We start from the raw sequence: 18,515 nt of genomic DNA on the forward strand, positions 1-18,515 counted from the left end.
ATAGCACATATTGCACTTTTACTTTCTTCTCCAACACTTTGTTTTTACATGATTTAAACCAATTTGAACATGTTTCATTATTTACTTGAGGCTACATAGATTTTATTGCTGTATTATATTGAGTTAAAATAAGTGTTCATTCAGTATTGTTGTAATTGTTATTATTACAAATAAATGTAAAAAATTGGCCGATTAATCGGTATCGGCTTTTTTGGTCCCCCAATAATCGGTATCAGTATCAGCGTTGAAAAATCATAATTGGTTGACCTCTAGTGCAGACTGTGTGTCTTTGGTGAAAAAAGCTCTGTGAAAAAAAACACAGAAAACGTCAATCTGATTTCCAGAGGTAAGGGAAGGAAACACGTTCATTTTTAGAAATGAGGCGGGAATTGGTGGTGCAGCGGTTCAAATGTGACGGGGCTAAATAAGGTACCCACAATGCAGTTCAGGCTTACTGCTCTGGAACGGAGACGAGTAGAAAACACACTGTGGGCTGCTGGCTGGCTGATTTGGTTTTCCAACCCGCAGCTTCCTCGTACCTCATTTGCCACTGAGCTGGAGGCAATGTTCCTCTGGATGCCAGGATGTGTGTGGTGTGTGGCGTGGGCATGTGAGTGTGTTGGAGGTGTCCTGAAGGCCCATTTGTTTTTTTTCTTGTTCATCCATCCCCATGCATCCATTCCTCCATACACATCTACGCAACAGTACGGGAAAGAGAGCGTCTGAACTCACTGCATGTAGCGTCGGCCTCGTCTGATCCGTCGGCACACTCCGGCTCTCCGTCACAGCGCCAACGCTGGGGAACACACTGGCCGTTCTCACACGCAAAGTCTGTGGTGGCACATGTCTTCTTTGCTGCTCAGAGAGAGAGAGAGATAGGGAAGGAGAGAGAGAGAGAGAGAGAGAGAGAGAGAGAGAGGGAAGGAGAGAGCGAGATCAGATTAACATTCTAAGTCAAATACACAACACAAGCTAAGTGAAATGGAGTGTCGCTTCAAACAAATGATGAAAACCTCAAGGTCGGTTTACAATCAGGTCCACTATGTAATAGGCAAACTACACAAAAAGTGTCCAGATGCAAGCTTGAGTTCATATACCCATATACCCTCCCAAATCTGTCTAATTTGTCTCAGTACCCAGAGATTGCAGCAAGGGCAGACTGTTCTTAGATGACCAGTCTCATAACCCATCTAACCCCATTCTCCAGTCACTCTCTCCGAGCAGAGCAGAGCAGCCCGGGGAAAATTGGAGCGCTTGAGCGTGTCACAGGGAGAGCTAAAGCTCCTTCTTCTTGACCGGGAGAGTTCTGAACAAGAGAAAGCACTCACCTCATGTGAGAGAGAGAACAATGCCTCGCTCCACTAGCCTGATGAACAACACACACCGGGACTAACTGTCCTGTTCTCTTCCTCATTTACATGCCTTGGTTTAAACAGTGTTGTGCCCACCCGTCGACACTAGCCTAAAATGTAAATTAGTGGTGTGCTAGGCTAGTCAGAATCACTGCAGTGGAGTGTGAGGGGGATCGCTAGGGGTTTAGCCTTGCCTGGCTGGGGAGAGGCTAGTTAGGCTAAAGATTTTAGCCTAAAAATGTCAACTACATTGACTTACATCTCATGTAGGTTATTGTACTGTAGCACTAATCAGAATCACTGTAGTGGAGTGTGATGATTGCTACGGCCTAGCCCAGTCTGGCTGAGTAGACTAGAGGCTTGTTAGCCTATTGTTTATGTGATGTAGCCTACCTTGGGTGGCCAGACTGGGGGGTTCAAATCACTGCATATGAATGATGCCCCCACCAGGGACTCATAACACAACAGGAAGATAGTGTAGTGAAACAAAACATGTCGGATTCGGACCATTACACCTGACAGCCCTCGCGTCATTACCTGCTAGGTTACTGCCTGACATGCTGGAAAGTACAGAGAAGTCACAAACAACTCCTAATACACCACCTAACACATTTGGTAATTGGTATTTTATTAGGATCCCCATTAGCTTTTGCGAAAGCAGCAGCTACTCTTCCTAGGGTCCACATAGAACATGGCATAATAGGGTCGTTCCACCAATTTGGTGCTTCTTGAGAAGTGTAACTTAGTCCCCCAAAAAACTTTTGGTTTCACCTAATTTTAACATTTTGTCATAATGAACACATAAAAAAATTGTTTAACCATCGCAAGACGTGAAATTACAAAATGGCTATTATTATTATTAAGTGCCTATTAAGTGCCAAATATAGTAAAAGGGTTGACAGTAACAGGGTTTCTTCTTAAATCAGCCATAAATTGGCTTGTGACAAGGGGAATGGACGCTTGTCGTGGCAATTGAATGCAAGCTTCTTCTTTTTTTCAAACATTTCAAGGCTGTCTATCTATGGTTAACAGGGTTATACTCAACTCAGTTTTCCACCACAAAATACCAGAAAATTGCCAAAAAGACTAGAACCATTATTAAACATTCAAAGCTTCTTTTGAACAAAAATTGAAAATAAGAATTATTTCACCATATTAAAATGAGAGTCCAGTTCACATAACATGGTTGACCTTAAAATGATGGACAGACGTAAATGAATCACTAATCACATGAATTATATAAATAATAGTGAAACTTTAAGTGGGTTAAAATCTTCCTAGAAGTGACACAGGGTCGACGGAGGGACATGTCAAAATGCTGAATTTTGAATGATCGAATTCTCCTTGAGTTCTATATTAAAGGGGAACTTCATTTGACATAACAGGATTTTACAATTCAATTGGTGCACAATTTCTACTTAAAATATCAAAGGTACGCAAAAGGCACTCATTTCATGGAATGACCCATGAACGTTAATAGACAAGAACAGCTTAAGGACCGAACTACGTACATTTGAGCAACACAATGGGGAAGTCCCTAAAAGTCCTACCAACATCTTCTAATGGATGAGGACAAGAGTCTCCATTATAATGGGACATAAAGTAGAAGTATTTAACTGATGGCTATAACAAAAACACCCAGATTCTATGATACAATTTTCAAGCAGTTAAAAAGAACTCCAAAGTCCAAAGTACATGGCTGTGAGGATTGCAGAGGAAGAAGCTACATCCACAGAGGTCCTGTGTAATGGAATTACACATCCCTGTAGACTCAACAAATCCCCTCCCGGTGTGTGTGTGCGTGTGTGTGTGTTTGTGATCGCAATATCATGTGTGTGTCACTGAACACAAATCCCCTCCAGTCTCTTATTATTTTATCTGGGAATTCATCTAACTCCCTTCCATCTCCACAGCCAGTCTCCCACTCCACACATACAAGACCAAATGTATGTGGACACTCGTTGAAAATCTCATTCCATAATCATGGGCATTAATATGGAGTTGGTGCCAACTTTACTGCTATAACAGCCTCCACTCTTCTGGGAAGGCTTTCCACTAGAAGATAGAACATTGAGCATTAGTGAGGCCGGGCACTGAAGTTGGCCGATTCGGCCTGGCTCGCAGCCGGCATTCAAATTCATCCCAAAGGTGTTTGATGGGGTTGAGGTCTTGGCCAGTCAAGTTCTTCAACATGGATCTCGACAGACCATTTCTGTATGGACCTCGCTTTGTGCATGGGGGCATTTTCATGCTGAAACAGGAAAGGGCCTGCACCAAACTGTCACAAAGTTGGAAGCACAGAATCATCTAGAATATCATTGCTTGCTGTAGCGTTAAAATGTCCCTTCACTGGAACTAAGGGGCCTAGCCCGAACCATAAAAACAGCCCCAGACTATTACTCCTCCTCCACCAAACTTCACAGTTGGCACTATGCATTCAGGCAGGTAGCGTTCTCCTTGCTTCCACCTAACCCAGATTTGTCCGTCGGACTGCCAGATAGAGAAGCGTGATTAAGCACTCCAGAGAACTCGTTTCCACTGCTCCAGAGTTCAATGGTGGCGAGCTCAACAACCCTCCAGTAAACGCTTTGCATTACGGATGGTGATCTTAGGCTTGTGTGCGGCTGCTCGGCAATGGAAACCCATTTCATGAAGCTCCCGTCAAACAGTTCTTCTGCTGACGTTGCTTCCAGAGGCAGTTTGGAACTCAGTAGTGAGTGTTGCAATTGAGGATGATTTTTATGAGCTACGCGCTTCAGTGTGGCCTACCACGTCTCGGCTGAGCCGTTGTTGCTCCTAGACGTTTCCACTTCACAATAACACCACTTACAGTTGAGTGTGGCAGCTCTAGCAGATCAGATATTTGACGAACTGACTTGTTGGAAAGGTGGCATCCTATGACAGTGAGATGTTGAAAGTCACTTGAGCTCAGTAATGCCATTGTACTGCCAATGTTTGTCTATGGAGATTGCATGGCGGTGTGCTCGATTTTATACACCTGTCAGCAATGGGTGGGGCTGAAATAGCCGAACCCACTAATTTGAAGTGGTGTCCACATATGTATTTTTTTTATTTCACCTTTATTTAACCAGGTAGGCCAAGATTTCATTTACAACTGCGGTCTGGCCAAGATAAAGCAAAGCAGGGCGACAAAAACAACACAGAGTTACAAATGGCATAAACAAATGTACAATCAATAACACAATGGAAAAAAATATATATACAGTGTGTGCAAATGTAGTCTATCATTACATTAAGACACGAAGGTCAGTCAATACGGAAAAAAATCAAGAACTTCTACAGTCGCAAAAACCATAAAGCGCTATGATGTAACTGGCTCTCATGAGGTCCGCTACAAGAAAAGAAGGCCCTGAGTTACCTCTACTGCGGAGTATAAGTTCATTTGAGTTACCAGCCTCAGAAATTGCAGCCCAAAAAAATGCTTCACAGAGTTCAAGTAACAGACACATTTCAACATCAACTGTCCAGAGGAGACTGTGTGAATCAGGCCTTCATGGTCGAATTTCTGCAAAGAAAACACTACTAAACGACACCAATAAGAAGAAGTTACTTGCTTGGGCCAAGAAACAGGAGCAATGGACATTAGAACAGTGGAGATCAGTCCTTTGGTCTGATGAGTCCAAATTTGAGATCTTTGCTTCCAACCACCGTGTCTTTGTGAGATGCAGAGTAGGTGAACGGATGATCTCCGCATGTGTGGTTCCCACCGTGAAGCATGGAGGAGGAGGTGTGATGGTGCTTTGCTGTTGACACTGTCTGTGATTTATTTAGAATTCAAGGCACACTTAACCAGCATGGCTGCAGCGATACGCCATCCCATCTGGTTTTCTCTTAGTGGGACTACCATTTGTTTTTCAACAGGACAATGATCCCCAGATGGGATGATTGGAGGGACATATAGGGGTACGGAGAGTGGGGAGAGTGGGTAGTAGGGTGCCTAAGGATGTATAGGGGTGGGAGAACACTCCAATGGGGTGAGGGGGACTAAGGAAACAGAGCAACGGCAGACCTATCAATCACCCACAATCTCTCCCACCCTCTCTCCATCCCTCCCTCTCGTCCTTTCTTATCTCAAGGACAAAAGAGCAAATAATCCATGGAAAGAATAGTAGGAATTTCTCATTACCTCCCCCACCCACCTTCAAACTGCTTTAAGGGAGGGTTAAACCATTGTAGCCCACCACAATATGCTTTTAATTATCCCAAGAAAAGGAAATGTTAGCTTGAAGGACTGCCAGATGTTTGTTGAATTGGTGTGAGTTTAGTGTCTCCAGTGATTGGGCTGGCAGTGCCATGTGGTGCAGTGGCATTCCGAGGGACTTGTGCGCTGTTGATTTTTGTTCATTCATCTCCCAGCGCTGTGTTGTGTGTGTGTGTGTGTGTGTGTGTGTTGTGGCACACAGTAATCTTGCCCATTCACCACAGCTGCCTCAAGGATTTGTTGATTTATGACTTATGCATGAAGATCCCCTGTGCCACACAGAAGTGGCAAACGCGTGCACATCCACAAACAAACACCAAACAAATGCAAACAATTATGTATACACACACATCCCCCTGGAATGTGGACAGAGTTGCAGACACAAATAAATACACAAATACACGTTGCCCTCCTTCGCCAGCTGAGACATGTCATGAGAATGCCATCCATATACCTTAAACTCACTGTAAAGGGTGTGAGTCCATGAGCGGAATACATACAATATATCCACAAACAAGTAACACCCGCAAGTACGCGCTCACACACGCACATCACACAGCCTTGTCTCAGACCAACCAGAACAGCTATTATTTTTCCAATTCCCGCTGTGGTTCCTATTAATTATCCTGTAGGCCCACCCCCTTTCCCTGATCAGCTGAGAGAAGACAGGAAGCTCCTCTCGGAGCTACCGGCATTCTCCCAATGACACGCTCCAGGGGCCACCATGATTACTGACTGACTCGGGTGACCTGGGATGTTTACCGAGCCCCCGCGACACCTCTAAGGAATCTGCCACGTCGCCGTAACAACACAGGCATGTGAATTGGGATGAAGCGACAGAGGAGCAGAGGAAACAGGTGAAGGTCAGGAAGCTCGGAGTCATTCAATTTCCACACTCCATTTACCCCTCAAAACGTGTTCTCACCATCACAGGGAAGGAGACAATGTAATGTATTGCCACGACACTACAATAACAATGAAGGGGAAACATTAAACCTTGTTTGGTGTGATTGCCCTGTTTTTGTTTAGCGCTGCACCCGAAATGGCACCCTATGACACCCTATGGCACCCTATGGCACCCTATGGCACCCTATGACACCCTATGACACCCTATGGCACCCTATGGCACCCTTTGACACCCTATGACACCCTATGACATATATATGGCTGATAATAGGTGTTGATAAGCTGTATTGAAAGGCTGAGGTAGACAATCCTTTATGTGCTCACTGTGTGATAAGACGAGCCAGGTCCATTACCAGATGGAAGGATACGTCCAGCATCTTGAGATGTGGCATAAACAGAGCCCCGCCCCATTTGATAAAGCAAAAAATCCAATGAATTTGCCAAGAGTTAAACTAGGTTGAGTATGCTTTAAGGACAGCCTTTCTTTGCTTTCTCTCTCAGTGAGGTCGTACTCACACAATCCACCTCTTTGATGCAGAGTGGTCGGGTTAAATGTGAAAGACACATTTCAGATGAATGCATTCAGTTGTGCAACTGACTAATCAAATCAAATCAAAGGTGTCGAGAAATGCTTGTGCTTCTAGTTCCGACCATGCAGTAATATCTAACAAGTAATCTAACAATTTCACAACTACCTTATACACACAAGTGTAAAGGAATTAATAAGAAAATGTACAAATAAATATATGGATGAGCGATGGCCGTGCGGCATAGGCAAGTTGCAGTAGATGGCATAGGGTACATATATACATATGAGATGAGTAATGTAGGGTATGTAAACATTATATAAAGTGGCATTGTTTGAAGTGACTAGTGACACACTTACTACACCCAATTTTAAATAATTAAAGTGGCAAGAGATTGTTGGCAGCTGCCAATCAATGTTACTGACGGCTGTTTAACAGTCTGATGGCACTGAAACTGTTTTTCAGTCTCTCGGTCCCAGCTTTGATGCACCTGTACTGACCTCGCCTTCTGAATGATAGCAGGGTCAACAGGCGTTGACTCGGGTGGTTGTTGTCCTTGATGATCTTTTTGGCCTTCCTGTGACATAGGGTGGTGTAGGTGTCCTGGAGGGCAGGTAGTTTGCCCCCGGTGATGCGTTGTGTAGACCTCACTACCCTCTGGAGAGCCTTAGGGTTGTAGGCAGAGCAGTTGCCGTACCAGGCGGTGATACAGCCCCACAGGATGCTTTCGATTGTGCACCTGTAAAAGTTTGTGAGTGTTTTTGGTGACAAGACAAATTTCTTCAGCCTCTTCAGCGCTGTTGCGCCTTCTTCACCACGCTGTCTGTATGGGTGGACCATTTCAGCTTGTCCGTGATGTGTACGCCAAGGAACTTAAGACTTTCCACCTTCTCCACTACTGTCCTGTCGATGTGGATAGGGGGGTGCTCCCTCTGCTGTTTCCTGAAGTCCACGATTATCTCCTTTGTTTTGTTGACGTTGAGTGTGAGGTTATTTTCCTGGCACCACACTCCGAGGGCCCTCACCTCCTCCCTGTAGGCAGTCTCGTCGTTGTTGGTAATCAAGCCTACCACTGTAGTGTCATCTGCAAACTTGATGATTGAGTTGGAGGCGTGCATGGCCACGCAGTCATGGGTGAACAGGGAGTACAGGAGAGGGCTGAGAACGCACCCTTGTTGGGCCCCAGTATTGAGGATCAGCGGGGTGGAGATGTTATTTCCTACCCTCACCACCTGGGGGAGGCCCGTCAAAGTCCAGGACCCAGTTGCACAGGGTGGGGTCGAGACCCAGGTCTCGAGCTTAAAGGCGAGTTTGGAGGGTACTATGGTGTTAAATGCTGAGCTGTAATTGATGACCAGCATTCTTACATAGGTATTCCTCTTGTCTAGATGGGTTAGGGCAGTGTGGAGTGTGATTGCGTTGTCTGTGGACCTATTACGGCGGTAAGCAAATTGGAGTGGGTCTAGGGTGTCAGGTAGGGTGGAGGTTATATGATCCTTGACTAGTCTCTCAAATCACTTCATGATGACGGAAGTGAGTGCTACGGGGCGGTAGTCGTTTAGCTCTGTTACCTTAGTTTTCTTGGGTACAGGAACAATGGTGGCCCTCTTGAAGCATGTGGGAACAGCAGACTGGGATAGGGATTGATTGAATATGTCCGTAAACACACCAGCAAGCTGGTCTGCGCATGCTCTGAGGACACGGCTAGGGATGCCGTCTGGGCCGGCAGCCTTGCGAGGGTTAACACGTTTAAATGTTCTACTCACATTGGCTGCGGTGAAGGAGAGTCCGCAGGTTTTGGTAGCAGGCCGTGTCAGTGGCACTGTATTGTCCTCAAAGCGAGCAAAGAAGATGTTTCATTTGTCTGGGAGCAAGACTTCGATGTCCACGACGGGGCTGGTTTTCTTTTTGTAATCTGTGATTGACTGTAGACCCTGACACATTCGTCTCATGTTTGAGCCATTGAATTGGAACTTTACTTTGTCTCTATACTGACGCTTAGCTTGTTTGATGGCATTGTGGAGGGAATAGTTACACTATTTGTATTCGGTCATGTTTCCGGTCATCTTACCATGATTAAAAGCAGTGGTTTCTGCTTTCAGTTTTGCGCGAATGCTGCCATCAATCCACGGTTTTTGGTTGGGGAAGGTTTTAATAGTCGTGGGTACAACCGATGCACCGATACACTTGCTAATAAACTCACTCAACGAATCAGCGTATACGTCAATGTTGTTGTCTGAGGCTATCCGGAACAAATCCCAGTCCATGTGATCGAAGCAATCATGAAGCGTGGAATCAGATTGGTCGGACCAGCGTTGAACAGAACTGAGCACAGGCGTTTCCTGTTTTAGTTTCTGTCTATAGGCTGGGAGCAACAAAATTGAGTCGAGGTCAGATTTGCCGAAAGGAGGACGAGGGAGGGCTTTGTATGCGTCGCAGAAGTTAGAGTAGCAATGATCCAAAATGCTGCCAGCCCGGGTCACGCATTCGATATGCTGATCAAATTTAGGGAGCCTTCTTTTCAGACTTTGTTAAAATCCTCAGCTACAATAAATACAGCCTCAGGATATGTGGTTTCCACATATACAAGGCTGTGATTATAATCGAAGAGAATTCTCTTGGTAGATAATGCGGTTGGCATTCAATTGTAAGGAATTTAAGGTCAAGTGAACAAAAGGACTAGAGTTCCTGTATGTTGTTATGATCACACCACGACTCGTTAAACATAAGGCATACACTCCCGCCCTTCTACTTCCCAGAGAGATGTTTGTTTTTGTCAGCGCCATGCATGAAGAAACCGGGAGGCTGTACCTACTCTGATAACGTGATTCCGTGAAACAGAGAATGTTACAATCTCTGATGTCTCTCTGGAAGGCAACCCTTGCTCGGATTTCATCTACCTTGTTGTCAAGAGACTGGACATTGACAAGTAGTATACTTGTGAGCGATGTGCCTGTCTACGGAGCCTGACCAGAAGACCACTCCGTCTGCCCCTTCTGCGGCGCCGTTGTTTTGGGTCACCTACTGGGATCCGATCGATTGTCCTGGGTCCAGACAGAGGATCCGCTTCGGGAAAGTTGTATTCCTGGTCATAATGTTGGTAAGTTGACATTGCTCTTATATCCAATAGTTATTCCGGCTGTATGTAATAAGACTTAAGATTTCCTGGGGTAACAGTGTAAGAAATAATACATAAAAAAACGAAATACTGCATAGTATCCTAGAGAGTCGGACCAGCGAAGAAGCGGGGTAGAGAGGAGGATCTGCCAGTCAAAGAAGCTCTCAGACCTCCAAACTTCCAGGTCAGACCAATCAGGACGATGAAGGATCAGCTGAGACTGGATGAGGTATGAGGAGTGCCATGTACACAGTGAAGCGGTTCTGTGAGACTGACAGAAAGCTGATCTGTATGGTCTGTAAGGAGAGAAAAGACCACAATCTGACACACATTCAAACCAGTGGAGATTCTGATGACAAAGGTAGAGTCAGCTTTACTTGGGATTCAGTGCAACATCGGTGACGCAAACACCTTGAGCGAGAAGCGAAGAAAATTGTCATTTGTTTTGGTTACTACATGACTCCATATGTGTTATTTCATAGTTGTGATAACTTCAGTTACATAAAGAAAAACCCTTGAATGAGTAGGTGTGTCCAAGGTTGACTGGTTCTGTACATATTACCTCAATGACCTTGACTTTACCCCTGCACATTGACTCAGTACCAGTACCCCTTGTAGCCTCGTTATTGTTATTTTATTGTGTTACTATTTTTCCTTTAGTTTATTGAGCACGCATTCAGCCAACTAGAAAATCAAAGCGAAGTAATTCAGGCATTCTTGTTCTGCAAAGAAACATTATTTTACAGTTGATAAATAGATTTAACAAGCAGTAGGCATTTATAATTAAATGTAGAGTAGAGCTTTATAGTTACTTGATAACATCACGTGCCCCGGCGTACCTTCAAAATGATTAAGGGAATCATAATTTATTCGAATACACATAAAAAACTAAATACTGCAAAGTTTCCTAGAGAGTCGGACCACACATCATAATTTCACGCCATAAAGAAAGTTTGAAGGAAAAAAACTGGTAAAAATGAACATTTCAGCCTCCCGGGTTGGTCTAAGGCACTGCACCGCAGTGCTAGCTGTGCCACCAGAGACTCTGGGTTCGAGCCCAGGCTCTGTCGCAGCCGGCCGCGACCGGGAGGCCCATGGGGTGGTGCACAATTGGCCTAGCGTCGTCCGGGTTAGGGAGGGTTTGGTCGGCAGGAATATCCTTGTCTCATCGCGCACTAGCGACTCCTGTGGCGGGAAGGGCGCAGTGCACGCTGACCTGGTTGCTAGGCGTACGGTGTTTCCTCCGACACATTGGTGTGGCTGGCTACCGGGTTGGATGTGTCAAGAAGCAGTGTGGCTTGGTTGGGTTGTGTTGAGGACGCATGGCTCTCAACCTTCGCCTCTCCTGAGTCCGTACGGGAGTTGCAGCGATGAGACAAGACTGTAACTACCAATTGGATACCACGAAATTGTGGAGAAAGGGGTCAAAGAAGCCTGGGTCAATAGAAACCTACGTACCGACTTGGAAGGCCATGGAGAAGATCTTCAAAAGCAAAAAGCCATAATTGACATTGATAAAAAGAAGAAATTCGGCCTGGGAAAAATAAATAAATAATGCCTTAACTTTAAGGTTCTATTCAGTAAGTTTGTTTGCCACAATGCTCCCTGAGCGACAACGCAACAAAGCAGTGCCAATATACATTTTAATCATTCAATTTTCAAGTTTCTACAGATGTAGGGTCTTTTGTTGATGAGAGTTTTCCTGCGCCGCAGGAAATGTATGTGTGCTTCGTGATTTACATAAATTCACCTTAAACCTGCACAAAAACACGGTTATATTAACAGTATTTCACTTTGCAAGTAGCCTCATTTTGACCAGCTAACAGATTAAAACAAGCAACATTATGGACTAAACATTTAAATCCTCAAATTAAGATCCTACACCTGTAAGTTTCCCGGTCACAACGGTTTCCCATGTTGACAACAACATTGTGTATTTTGTTCTTAGCTGAATGACGCTGGGGATTCACAGTGCCACACACCCTTTTAATAAGAGAAACGCAGATCAGCTTTTGGTTTTTACTTTCTCTTTCTGGACTTTCGGTGAGGACGTACATACTCATCTCCAGTACGGCTACAGCTTCCCCCAACTCTGACGGATCGCCTGCACTGTTCCATCTGCACAGAGATCTTCACTCAGCCTGTGATTCTCAGCTGCCAGCACGCACACCTTCTGCAAAAGATGCATTGAAAGAAGCCTGAACGCTGCGCCGAGGGCAAATTTCCAAATCTGCAGGCTGATAAGGAATGTGGCAAACCAGCTCAAACTGGGAGAACAAAGAGGGGCAAGAGAGGAAAAAGGGAGAGGATATGAGTGTTGTGAACGTGGAGCATCTCTGAAGCTCTTTTGTGTGATGGACAATGGGCTCATCTGATTCATTTGTGAGGGGAAAGGCCTGTAAAAGATTCCCAGAAAGATCTGAAGACAGAGGTAGCTACAGTTTTAGTTCACCTTAACAACAGGATTGTTGGTATAAAAAAAAATGTTAAATGAGGGGCAAAAAAACTGATATCACTCAAGCAAAGAGTTACTCAGAACAGATCAAAAGACCAGATCAGAGGCTGTTTTTGAGGAGTTCCGGGAGAAGCTGAGAGTGAAAGAAGAGGGGCCCATTAGATTCGTAGATAAGGAGGGTGACGTGGTCAGCGAAGAACAGAACATTTCCCTCCTGGAGAAAGAACTGGGCACGCAAGCAGCCTCTCTGTCGTGAGTGGAGATGGGCCAAAAGATTATCCAGGATAAGGACACTCGAATGTATGATTTCAAGAGGAATTATCCGCTCCTGAAGGAGCAAGAGAGTCTGCTGGGTTTTGTTTGACACGGCCCAACCAGAGCCTTTCACTCATAATAAAACCTTTGCAAATATAGGGAATTGTCTGGGGGATTAAAGAAAGGAAAACTTTGGACAACAGTGGAGCGTACAGGTCTGAAACGTGTTATTCCAAAGACAAACTATGCGTGCATGCGTGCGTGCCTGGCTGCCTGCGTGCCTGCCTGCCTACGTGCCTGCCTGCCTATGTGCACTTGTGCATGTGTGTATGAAAGAGGGACGGGCGATAGAAAAGTGACACAGTATGAAAGGGGTCTGTTCAGAAGATGAAAGACCTGTCTAGCTCCTGAATGATGAGAGGGATGAGAGAGAAATGGTGGTAAGAGCAGTGAAATACCTCAACACCGCAATACGGCTAAAAGCACCAGCCCCTGTCCTCTATGCAATAGTATACAGTCCCAGGGTGATGTATAGATTATGGATGGATGGACTACAAAGGGCCAGAGATGTGAGATCGGACGCCTGCAGAGAGCTGTAGAGATCATCAAACACCCCTCAGCCTGGAGCAGAATTCAACTAGCCACACTTACAATGAACCTCCAGTTCGCATTTCTGAGCTTCCCCTTCTGAACAGATGAAACCCAAGCCTTAGGGTGGAAACGAGCCAATCTCAAACGAGAGTTAGCTTGTTGATGCTGAACGTCTTCCTATACCTCTTTATGAGAGACTTGTGTCCCAAGCCTTTGCTCTCTGAGTGAGTTTACAGTGCCAATTCAATCCTCCAGGTGTACGAGAAACATTGGACTGAGCGAAAAACACCCAACTCTCTAATAAGACATGCTAATACGGTCTTAAAGTGTTATCTAAGCTCGCCTTCCACCCACGCACGCTTTAGGCAAATAAACCCATCTTAAAAACAAAATTTCAAAAGGCCCGGCCAGATAACAGGAAGGAAAATGAAGGCAAGAAGGTAAGGCGCTTTGAGAGAGCCTAACGCTAACTAACGCCAGTTCCGTCAGCGCAACAGCTTTCTAATGCTGCTTGATAAAGGTTCATCTCCTTTCACCCTGTATCTTGGTGCGTGCTGGACTCCTAGAAATCACAGGCATCGACTCCACCTTCAACGTTTTTCTCCCTTTTCATTCCATCTTTCTTCCTTATTGTTGTTATTCAAGACATCCGACATTCTCCCCCTAAAGCAGTCACTTTAGGGGGAGTATACACAGAGCGAGATGTTGAATGGAGAGGGTGTGTGGAGTAGAATGGGTATAGGATTGGGGCGGTATAACGTATATATCGTAAACCGGCGTGTTTGGAAAAAGGGCCACATAATGGTTCTTCCGATACCGTTAATAACGTCAAAACTTTTTCAATATATTTGAATATTTGCAGTTAAGTTAATACCTGCTGTCAACTTGTGCAATACGTTAGGAGAAAAAGCAGATTGCGTTCTTCATTTCACCTGTCACATTATTTGACGTTATGAAGCTTACCGTAGTACCCCAGAACAGTTGAGCCAGTCACGTGTTTGTTTGTAAATAGCAGAACTGGAGAGAGTGGGAGCTGGTGAGTCCAGCTGTGCATTTGGTATGACTTGCTAGTTAGCTAAGTAAGTGGCTGAATGAATGAGGAGACGGGCATCATATAGTGTTAGCTTTCTGCCGTGTTTGATAAAGTCAAAGGGCTTTGGATGACTTATCTGTACAGTACAGCTGTCACTGCTGCTATCTTTGTGCAAATGTCTTGTCCTCGCCGTTCTCGGCCCGTCAGCTACTCCCCCCTCTTGCCCTAGCGACTCCAGACTCCACACAGACACAGTGTGTACACATACTGTTCCAGAGTCTGTACTGTTCTACCTTCAGACAAGCATTGAGCTTTGTTCATTTGCACAATGTCTCTCGTTCTGTCACGCCCTGACCTTAGAGAGACGTTTTATTTCTCTATTTGGTTAGGTCAGGGTGTGATGTGGGGTGGGCATTCTATTTTTTGTTTTCTATGTTTCTTTATTTCTATGTTTTGGCCGGGTATGGTTCTCAATCAGGGACAGCTGTCTGTCATTGTCTCTGATTGGGAACCATACTTATGTAGCCCTTTTGCCCCCTTTCAGTGTGGGTAGTTAACTTTGTTTGTGGCACTTAGCAAGCGTCATGGTTGTTTCATTCGTTTGTTGTTTTGTTGGCAACATTTTAAAATAAAATAAAATGTACCCTCACCACGCTGCACTTTGGTCCACTTCTTTTGACGGCCATGACACGTTCACATTCGCTTGCAAATGTCCAAACTCACCAAAAAAGTATATTCGGTTGCTACGACCAATACTTCTCCACTACCGGTCAAATGTTTTAGAACACTTACTCATTCAAGGGTTTTTCTTTATTTTTACTATTTTCTACATTGTAGAATAATAGTGAAGACATCAAAACTATGAAATAACACATATGGAATCATGTAGTAACCAAAAAAGTGTTAAAACAAATCAAAATATATTTGATATTCTTCTAATACCCTCCCTTTGCATTGATGACTGCTTTATACACTCTTGGCATTCAGAAAAACATTCTGAAAATGTTTTTGTGTTTTTAGCAGCCCCTTGTTTACTAAAATGGTAATACCGTGGTATGTATCCTGTTCCTATTTGCTCATGACTAATAAGGAAGAAACCGTACAACCAATAGCCTGCTGGATAAGGTAGCCACAAAACGAAAATAAGACTATTTCCCCTTAATTCAACTGGTTTCAGTTTGGCAACAGTATTGTTGGCAGAAGGCATTGCCCTTGAATGAAACTCTTATTTATCCCGTTGTTATACTCCATGTCATTCATTCTGAGACGCCATGCTTTTCCCAGACAGGACCTGGGTGCATCAGCGACATGCCACAGCTCAAGACCTCCCAAATCCAGTCACATACAGCGGGGTCTCCTCAGCCCTGGCTTACAGGCAGGGAGCGGGGCCACAAAGAAGCTTACTGACTACCAGAATGAAATCACCAGAAAGGAAAAAGAGAGATGCAGGGCACAAAAAAAATGTAATAAAAATTGGAATGCTCTTGTCTAAATAGCTTGTTTCATGAGTCTACCGATGGGATCTCTCTCTCTCTCTCTCTCTCTCTCTCTCTCCCTCCCTCCCTCCCTCCCTCCCTCCCTCCCTCCCTCCCTCCCTCCCTCCCTCCCTCTCTCCCTCTCTCCCTCTCTCCCTCTCTCCCTCTCTCTCTCTCTCTCTCTCTCTCTCTCTCTCTCTCTCTCTCTCTCTCTCTCAAAATTCCATTCTTCAATCAAACGCATGAGCGGCGTAGAGACTGTAGGCTACAGTGTTATCAGTAGAAATCACAGCCATTAAAGCCTGTCTCATTATGTGGAGCAAGGCTAGCTCTGCACTGAGCTGTGATCGCATTAGGCCTTTAAAAGTAACAGTTCGGCAGCTTTCACCTCGCGTCCGTCTCTCTTCCCTTGGTACGCCAAACACACTCCAGCTCCATCCCACAATGCCACATTTCCCTCCAAATGTAATCAATAGGAATTGATCTCCAGCAACTGCCCCGCTGGCTACAACATAATAAAATGTTTAAAATTATTGTACACAGCACACTTTTTCCCCCCTCCCAGTCTTTCTGATGCCATTTGCCTAGAAGGCTCAAACTCACAACACACACGTGGCGATTGTTGTTTAGCGTCTGAAAATGGGATCAAACAGATCATAGAGACAGAGAGAGATCTGTTCGCCAGCAGGCGTTAGCTTCACAGCCTGGTAATTAGGCTACAGACAATAAGGCCCATGGTTTTGGTGGAGGAGGAAGATGTGTGGAGGGTTTACGTCAGCCATATCTACTGCATGAAGGCCGAGCAAACCTCTCTGACTGCAAATGCCCAGTAAATCAGTAAAGCTCAGACAATAACAATGTTGAAGGTGTTACCGTAACATGTATTACAGTACAACGTGTGTGTGTGTGTGTGTGTGTGTGTGTGTGTGTGTGTGTGTGTGTGTGTGTGTGTGTGTGTGTGTGTGTGTGTGTGTGTGTGTGTGTGTGTAGGGGTATTCTACCAAACCACAGGTGAGGTCGTTGTTGGTGTGCCTGGGACAAATGACATCACATCATTCTGCTCAGCCACTTCTCATTAGAGGTGAGATATGCACCCTTTACAATCCACACACGACACACACACTCACACGATAACAATAGACCAACTGAGTGACATTGGGCTCTAAGAGCTGACCTGCATTGAATTCTTAAAACATTCAGACAGCGATACCCCTGCCTCCCCTCACCTCCCGTCTCCCCCTCTATGGCCTAACCCCCATAGGTGGCTGCCTGGCTGCCTCCCCCAAGCTCTTTTTAATGATATCATTCTCTACTGACCCATCCCTCCCTCATCTCCCTCCAGCCCTGTTGTCTGGCATGGGATAGCAGCACACCGAACACACACAAACTGTCCCGATTTACCCATTTACTGTCAGTCCATTAGCAACCCCCCACCCCTCCTGTCCCCTCCAGCGTTAGTTCTCTCCTCAGACACATGGGGACAGTGTGTACTGTACTGTATAAAACCCCATTTAGTCAGCCAACCCCCACTACGCCAGACCTGGGTTCAAACAGTATTTGAAAGGTTTAAGTTGTGCTTGATTGAGCTTGTATGGCGCAATAAAACCAATGAAATGGTCTCAAATGGGCAAATACCATCCATCTGGCACTCCAAATGCTGAAAATATTTGACATATTTTAAATACTATAAGAACCCAGCTCAGACTACACCCTCACTAGCTTTAAGCACCAACTGTCAGAGCAGCTCACAGATTACTGCACCTGTACATAGCCCACCTATAATTTAGCCCAAACAACTACCTCTTTCCCAACTGTATTTAATTTTTATTTATTTATTTATTTTGCTCCTTTGCACCCCATTATTTTTATTTCTACTTTGCACATTCTTCCATTGCAAAACTACCATTCCAGTATTTTGGAATGGTAGTTTAGGCTCATGTTTTTACATAGGTTTCGTTACCTCCCTTCGCCCACTGGGCTTTGCTATTTAATAGAGCCTTGCTCCTGCTAAACACACACACACACACACACACACACACACACACACACACACACACACACAGGTTATGTTCTATCCTATTAGGGACATACGTTTAAAGAACCCCCCCCCATGATGGCAAAGTAAATACAATATAGCAAGTAAAATACTTGCTATATTGTATTTACTTTGCCATCATGGCCTTTTTTTGGGGGGGGGGGGGGTTCTTCCATCCTTGTGGGGACCTAAAACCCCACAAGTTCCCACAAGGATAGTAAAACAAGAAAAATGCTCCCTTAGGGTTACAATTAGGTTTAGAATTAGAGTTAAGGTTATGGTAAGGGTTTAGGAAAAATAGGATTTTGAATGGAAATTAAACGTATGTCCCTAAGAGGATAGAACATAACCTGTGTGTGTGTGTGTGTGTGTGTGTGTGTGTGTGTGTGTGTGTGTGTGTGTGTGTGTGTGTGTGTGTGTGTGTGTGTGTGTGTGTGTGTGTGTGTGTGTGTGTGTGTGTGTTTAGCAGGAGCAAGGCTCTATTAAATAGCAAAGCCCAGTGGGCGAAGGGAGGTAACGAAACCTATGTAAAAACATGAGCCTACA

General features: G+C 44.8%; 1 protein-coding gene across 4 annotated transcripts in view; it reads right to left on the bottom strand.

The window, feature by feature from the left end:
• The window catches only part of LOC109897537 (low-density lipoprotein receptor-related protein 8), a 263,445-nt gene that overhangs the window by 136,297 nt on the left and 108,633 nt on the right, over positions 1-18,515 (bottom strand). For all 4 annotated transcript variants that reach the window (XM_031833689.1, XM_031833692.1, XM_031833688.1 and 1 more), the window contains exon 3: positions 733-855. In XM_031833689.1, coding sequence (XP_031689549.1) covers positions 733-855 — 123 coding nt within the window. The remainder of the gene's footprint in view (positions 1-732; positions 856-18,515) is intronic.

Source organism: Oncorhynchus kisutch, linkage group LG10 (genome assembly GCF_002021735.2).
Source record: "Oncorhynchus kisutch isolate 150728-3 linkage group LG10, Okis_V2, whole genome shotgun sequence".
NCBI classification, from domain to species: domain Eukaryota; kingdom Metazoa; phylum Chordata; class Actinopteri; order Salmoniformes; family Salmonidae; genus Oncorhynchus; species Oncorhynchus kisutch.